The following is a 7,752-nucleotide window of genomic DNA, read 5'->3' as shown; positions in this document are numbered from 1 at the left end:
TATTTATGTATATATGTTGTTAATTTATTGATTACTAAAAATCAAGTTCTGTTTGCCCATTGTCTTATATGATCAAGTTGCCAATTCTTATTTTCATACCTGGTGACTCTTCATTGTGAATTGATTTTTTCTGATTATGTTTACATTTCTCAACATAAGTTCTCTTACCAAGGGGGCTTTAAGCACTGCAGCCATGAGGATGGTGACTAGTATACGAGGTGTAGTCACTGCTCATGGACAACCTGCCACCTACCATGAATGACCACAGGAGTGATGGCAATAATGGCTATAGAACTTCAGAGGAAAGAATGTGAAAGAAACAAAGCATTTAAAGTGGGAACTTTGACTCTATAGCCCTAAATATTGAGAAAGTCAAATTTATTGATGGAGCTGCATGGGCTAAGGGAATATACCCTTCAGCCTTGTCCATGTGGCATTTTTCTTTCTGGGACCCCTAAGTGTGATACTTCTCACTAGAGTTCCTGAAACCAGTGGCTGAAAGAACAGATAGTTCCCAAGGTAGAGGGAGAGATTCCTAAAGTCACAATGGTCACCTTCCATGGTGTGTTCAGAGAATCAAGTTTGGAATGATGGGTTGCAGCCAAGACTTAGATCCCCTTTGCTATAGATTATTACCTTCCTGTATATTAGCCAACTCAATGGTCATCAAGTCAGCCTTGCTCACAGCAACCCCAGTGTGTCAGAAGAGAACTGTGCTCCACAGGGTTTTCAATGACTGATTTTTTCAGAAGTAGATCACCAGGCCTTTCTTCTGAGGCACCTCTGGGTGAATCCCCCCACCTCCAACTTGTTGGTTAGCAGCCATACCCCCTAGGGATTTGGTAAATTATCCTCTTCCTTGGCTCTTGCTATTCTGTTCTCCAACTGAGTCACAAAGAAAGAAGTAATGCTTTGTCAGTTTTCCTGCTTATTATTAGCAAGGCTGTTTTGTCAGTTCAGAAGATAGGGCTATTAGTTAAAAATATGTTTTTGGATTTTCTCTAGACTTCATTTATCATGATCATTTTTGTCTTCCACCCACTCACCCAGGGGGTTAATCAAGAATTGCCTATAGGTACCTTGATTTCTCCTTTATGTCTTTTTAGCTTATTGATTCCAACAGGCTGTGCTATTAATACTCCTGCTCATTTTAAAAAAAGAAAAGAAAATCAACTGTTGCTAACGCTTGAATTGCAGTCAGTCATTTCAGATTTTAGAAGTCCTCCCTCTTGTCTTTGAGACCAGAGGCTCGTTCACATTGCTTTGTTTTGACTTTTTTTTTTTTTTTTTGCTGAGCAAAATTAAGAATTTATTGAATCATGTAGCTAAGAAAGATCCTGGGGTAATCACAGAATCACAGGCAGATCTGTAGGACTCAGGGCTTCCAGGTAGAGCAGGAACCTTGAGCCTCCAAAACACTCTTCCCATCTCACCCTTCCTCACTGTGCCCCCGGCTTCAATTTTCCCTCCAGTTATAGTCTGGCCCTTTCCCTGGACCAGGTAGCACAGCACCGCAGCCCCTGCTTAGCAACCCAATAGATAGTGCTCCTATTTCAGTATATCTCTGTAGTTTGTATAATAATTGTAATCATAACCCAAAAAAAGGGAACCACTTTGAACTTAACCAACCTCTGTGCCCTCTCTGTACTTGACATTAATAAGGAAAAGATTGCATGAGGCCTTTGAGTTCCCCCGGCAGATGTAAGGTGAAAGGAGACTGATTGGGGTTAGGCGTGCTTGGGCAAAGTCTCTGTCTCTTTGGTTCCCTTAGAAATCAAATGTGTTATCACTGGTCCCTACACCTGGAAACAGTTATTTGGGCACATTTATGCCAAATAAGGCAAGTCATATTTTCTTCCTTACTGTGGTTAGGCATTGTTTATTTATTTATTACTGTTTTTTTTTTTTTTTTTTTCTTTGCCCTCTCTCTGCTTCTTCCCACTCTGCCTCCCTGTTGTTGTTGTTGTTGTTATGTGACACGGAGTCAGACCCCGACTCATAGAGACCCCTCCTTGGGTTTCCGAGGCAGTATCACTACGGAAGTAGATTGCCCAACCTTCCTTCCGAGGAGTGGCTGGTGGGTTTGAACCACCAGCCTTCTGGTTAGCAGTCAAGTGCCTTAGACATTATGCTACCTGAGCTCCTAGTTGCTACTAATTGAGTCAGTAATATCCAGAACATATCTTCTTGTTTTCAAATGCAGAAACTGGTAGATTAATATCCCTTATTCTCCCAGGTGAAGGATGCTGCTTTATCAGCCTGCTACCAGCTTTTTTATTATGTAGTTGTCTCGGATCTGCCTGCTGGACAGCATGCCCCTGTATGTACTCATGACCTCCTACAGCTGAGAGAGACTGAAGGACATCTCACCTAGTGGCCTCCACTGGGATCTGTCAGCATCACTGGAGAGTTTTTTCAGAATAAGCATGTATAGGCAATCAACTCAGTCGGTGTCACATGCCTGGCTTACCCATGAGAAGACCAAGCTCCCACATCTGGTGGCAGCAAAACTACACCACCAAGTGATAGAGGAGAAAACTGTAGATGACTAAGCCTCCTCCTGAGACACACTCTGTAGCTTAATCCTTGCCAGAAATTGCACAGGCACTTGCTGTTGGGTAGTGCAGAATTTTGTTTGTCTTTGGAACTAATACTAGTTGCTGTTAGTCAATTCTGACTCATGGTGACCCCATGTGTGTCAGAATAGAACTTTTCTCCATAGGGTTTTCAATGGCTCCATAGGGTTTGCAATGGCTTACTTATTTATAGTGACCCTGCTGGGGATCATCTGCTCCCACTTTGTAAGTGTTGATCAGTGTCCCCTGAAAACCTGGAGACATAAATTATGGCCCCTCCTCTTTCCTCTCTTCCTAGCCTCAGGGTCTGTTCTCTGTACTCAGATGTAGCTGCAGTGGCATCAGTAGAAGGTTACTAGGGGTGTGTACTGTACTCTCTAGACCTTTGCTTTCCTCTCTTTTCTGTGTCTTTGGATTAGACCAAGGTGTTTTCCAGAAACCCTGGGGTTTCATATACCTGACTGTAGCTCTGCACCTAATTCTCATTCCGTATACATAGACCTGAAGTATTGTCCCTGTGGATGTGCTAATGGCACTTACACATCCCCAAACACAGTACTGTGACCGTACTTTGGAGGGACCACCAGAATGGTCAGTGCTAAGAAATAAGGGCTTTGTTTGCTTTATGAAATCTTGAGGAAATACTGAAAGAGGAGGAACTGGTGCACCTGCTGTCTTGCCTGCCAATTTGGGGATTGTTGCCTTCACAGCCTGTAAGCCAAAAATCTGCCATTTTACCTGCTGATCTTGGGTTCATCAGCCTCAGTGGCCATCAGCCTGCTATAATGCCTGCCAAACTTGAGTTCATCAGCCCCTGCAGCTTCATGAGTCAGGAGAAGCCTCCAGCGTGTTCCAGTGGGCCTGGAAGGCAAAGCCGAAGCCCAAGGACACAAGGCCTGCTCCTAGCCCTAGAGCCACCATTCTGAACTCAAGACTCCTAGCCTCCTAAACTGAGAGAGAATGAATTTCTGTTTATTAAAGCCATCCACTTGTGGTATTTCTGATGTAGTGGCACTAGGGATCCAAGACAACAAGCTAGGATAGATGAGCATATTTATCGTCATTGCTGGTAACCATCTGTCAGCCGCAGTGTATTTCAGGCACTGTGTGTAGCTTCCATTCTTTAATGCTGCTATGAGCTCACTGTCTGAGTTCTTATGCTAGGAGTGAGGTTGCTTGTATCAAGTCTCCTGCACTCTCTTTATAGAGTTCTTCCTAATATTATTGCTGTTGTTGTTAGGTGTCATCAGGTTGATTCTGACTCTTAGCAATCCCATGTGACAGTAGAACTGCCTCATAGGGTTTCTTAGGCTATAATCTTCATGGGATCAGATTGCCAGGTCTTTCTCCAGTGGAACCACTTTCTGGGTGTGAACTACCAACCTTTTGGTTAACAGCTGAGTCTTTTAACCATTCTCTCACCAGTGCTCCTTTTTTTCTACTAATAGTAGGTCAGCTTTACAGAGTGGTTGTTTAGCTTTCCATGGGTCAAGTTAATGTCCCAGAATATCACGTTGATCTTGACCTCACTACTCAGAGCTGTGCTGGGAAGCAGTTTAAGCACTTCTTGCATCAAGATTTACATGTAGAAAATATTTACATGCAGGAGACATTCCATCTGGGTGAGGCGGGGGCATTAATCTCACCTACATTCAGTACTTGCATTACACAGATCAGAGGGAAGCCTATTTGGGCAGAAGGAAGTAACAACTTGGGGAAAGTAATTTCTTTCTTTAGACCAGAATGAACATGTTGCAGGAAGGGAAGTTTCAAGAGCTGTTTAAACAATGACCTGGCTCAGACTCTGAGGGGAGGCATCAGAGTCTAGTGTGTTGACAGAATTTAGACAAAGACTTGGATGCTGTCTCAGTTTTTTCTTTTTTTTTTTTTTTACCCTTGTGATGAGATGCTTTCCTTAATTTTCTGCCTTAGGTCCGGTTTCTCTCCCCACGAGCTCGCCGCCGATGCCATGCTGCCCTTGCATCTTGTTCTACCTCAATGCTGATCCTGTCCAACCTGGTGTTTCTTGGGGGAAATCAAGTTGGGAAAACCTACTGGAATAGGATCTTCATACAAGGTAAATTGTCTGACAGTGTACTTTTAAGTGAATTTCTTGTTTTCCAAGTATGGCCTGAAGTTGGTATCATGGATAGGATTTGGGGTAGTCATTCATTATTATATTCATGGTATGTGACCTATAGAATTACCATCTAGGAACAATGTCCTGTATTTAGCTCTTATTTTATGTGTCCTCTCTTTTGATGTATATCATATCTACCATGTGTGGTACTTAGTTAACTTCAAACTATCCCACAACCCTCCCAAAGTCAACATTCCCTTCTTCCAAGTTACCTCTCCATTTTTTTCTTAATCTTCCCTACTGCCTGCAGATCCCAACTTTCAATATACTATAAACGCTAACATTGTTCAATTTACCACACTGAAAATTCTACTAGAAATATGTCTTTTGTTTTTAACTGCTGTCATGTTGGCCCCTGACTTATGGTGACACCACACACAATAGAACAAAATACTATCTGGGCCTATTCTATCCCATGTTGCGTTGTGGACCATTGTGATCTAGGGTCTTCAGTGGCTGATTTTTAGAAGTAGATCTCTAGGCATTTGTCATAGTTCATCTTAGTCTGAAAGCCTCTGGTGACAGATAGGTGGTAATTGTGTATGAGGTTCATTGGCTTGAAATTGAATCTTGGTCTCCACATAGAAGAGAATTCTACCACCGAACCACTGGTGCCGCATTAGAAATTCTGCTTTTCTGCAGCTATGAACATGACACCTGGAGATGTCGTAATTTAAACACAGGTCTGAACACTGGTGGCCAGCATTATGTTTAATGTACATTAAGTGGATTGGCTCAAAGCCACACCTACAACAGGTAAAATGTTAGTTTGGAGGAATCATTGTGAACAATTGCATTAATAATTGATCGTCATATATTTATTGTCACCATTTCCCTTGGGCTGGGACAAAGAGTTACATCATGTCCTTAAAAGAATTGAGAGATTAGAACTACCTACAGTGCACATTACTTTAGCCAGTGCACTATATTTTAAAGGGAAAGGTCCTTTGCTCTGTTTGCTTGGCCAGTGACATGGTTTTATCCTTTTGGTTTGAGAAGCTTTGCCAAGTGATGATGACATGACTCGGCCTGGCTGGCCTGTCATAGCCACATCTGGGTTCCTGAGGAACCAGTGATGCTTTCACTGCAGCTCTTTTCACACCAGAAATAACCCAGACAGGGCTGCAAGATTCTGGATCTAAACTGTGACTGGCTGGGTGCAAGGCTCAAAGGAGCTATGAGAGAGCTCTGTTCTACTTTAATCTCGTCACTACACAACCCCTCTTTGATCTTGCTTTTTGAGAAATGTTTTAGCTGCTAGTTCTTAAAAAGACCGTGTGCTTTTTAAATGGAAACTGTCCTTTAATAAAGACAGGAGTTAATGGAGCAAAATAGATCTAAAGATAAAAACGCTCCTAGAGGTATGGGACCACGTCTTTTATATCTCTTTCCTCCTACACAATATTAGAACGCTATAACTCAGGAAAAAACGCTGACTTCGAGTTTGCTTGTCAAATGAGGGAGAAAGCTCTGATCTTTGCCTCAGTAAAGCAAACATATCAGGCTTTTGCAGTTGCAAGGCACTGTGAATACAAGGATGCACAAAGAAACACACATGCACAGGAACCCAAAAGGCAAACAGACGTGTGGCAATAGATTCAGGTAAGTGCTGTGTTAGATGTATGAGAGGGTAGAGTGGCTGAATTTCTTTTGGAAGCCAGGCTTCACAGAGGAGGTGGCATTTAAACAGGAGTCTTGAGGAATGAGTAGGAATTTGCCAGGTAGAGAACGCAGGTGTATTGAGGTAATTAATAGCATAGTGGCTAAGACACTTGCCTGCTAACCAGACGGCTGGCGGTTCAAACCCACCAGCCACTCCTCGGAAGGAAGGTTGGGCAATCCTACTTCCGTAGTGATACTGCCTCGGAAACCCAAGGAGGGGTCGCTATGAGTCGGGGCCGACTCGACGGCACATAACAACACAACAACAACATAGTGGCACAATAGTGCAGCCCTTAACTGCTAACTGATAGGTTGGCAGTTTAGACTACCCTACACATCCATGAGAAAAATACCTGGCAATCTGCTTCCTTAAAGATCATGGCCAGAAAAAAATGGGGCAGTTCTCCTCTATCAGGGCCACTATGAGTTAAAACTGACTCAGGGCCACCTAACAACAGCCGACAACTATGTCAGTTAACTCCAGAATCTTAATAATTTTTAACCATAGGAGTTTATTCCTATCATAGCTTAATGTAGATCCAGTGGCTTTTTCTCACTAGTGATCCCAGGACCTAGAATGTTTGTGTTTTAATTCTCTACCATCTCACCCTGGCATCATGAATAGAAGAGAACATGGGAATAGTACATCAGGTGCTTAAACACTTCCACCAAAGTGGCATGCAGCATTTTGCTCCCCCTTCATTGGCTAGGTCTAGTCACATGACCAGCCTCACTACAAGGCAGAGAGAGAAAAGAGAAGCATACAGTTGTCAACAGGCATCAATAATCCCTGCCACAGAAGGAGAGAGAGGATCCATGAGACAGTTGGAAAAATGAGTTGGAATTGAAGAGGAGAGTGGGACTAATGATTCACATGTGGGAGTCAAAGGCATGGTAGTGGTAAGTGAGGCCATGAGAGTGGATGTGTTAGCCAGGAAGCTTGTGTTGAGTGAGAAGAGAAGAGGTTTGGAGGTGAACTTGGGGAATGCTGGCATTTCAGGGGCAGAATGAAGGAGAACAGCTATATGGTGTTCTTTTTGCTTCTCAAAGGCACAGCAAGCAAAGCACACTTGCCTTGAGCAGGGGAGTGGATGTATTATTTCAGGTGGTCTGTCCAATGGGCCTCCTGAGTCAAGGAATGTCTGTTGAATTTTTGACAGATTCCCCATTTGTCTGTTCCCCGTTGTGAGTATTTGGCCCTGAATGATTGGGTTTAGGTAACTCTTGAAGAGTAATGAACCAGTTGGTGCCAAATGAGTTTTCATAGTCATTTGGTGACAAAATTCAACCTGACCTGATAGAGAATTAGTATGAATATTCATGTTTTGCCACAAACTAACTTTTTTTTTTTAAATGAGTTTAAAGGTTGTTTCC

General features: G+C 42.9%; 1 protein-coding gene across 1 annotated transcript in view; it reads left to right on the top strand.

The window, feature by feature from the left end:
* The window catches only part of HHAT (hedgehog acyltransferase), a 721,086-nt gene that overhangs the window by 582,882 nt on the left and 130,452 nt on the right, over positions 1 to 7,752 (top strand). The window contains exon 10 of the mRNA XM_007953746.1: positions 4,509 to 4,653. Within this exon, the coding sequence (XP_007951937.1) occupies positions 4,509 to 4,653 (145 nt within the window). The remainder of the gene's footprint in view (positions 1 to 4,508; positions 4,654 to 7,752) is intronic.

This window comes from Orycteropus afer, unplaced genomic scaffold (assembly GCF_000298275.1).
Source record: "Orycteropus afer afer isolate SDZICR_OR568_19922 unplaced genomic scaffold, OryAfe1.0 scaffold00013, whole genome shotgun sequence".
NCBI classification, from domain to species: domain Eukaryota; kingdom Metazoa; phylum Chordata; class Mammalia; order Tubulidentata; family Orycteropodidae; genus Orycteropus; species Orycteropus afer.
Note: the sequence above shows the minus strand (reverse complement) of the source record. Positions and strands in the feature narration are given on the sequence as shown.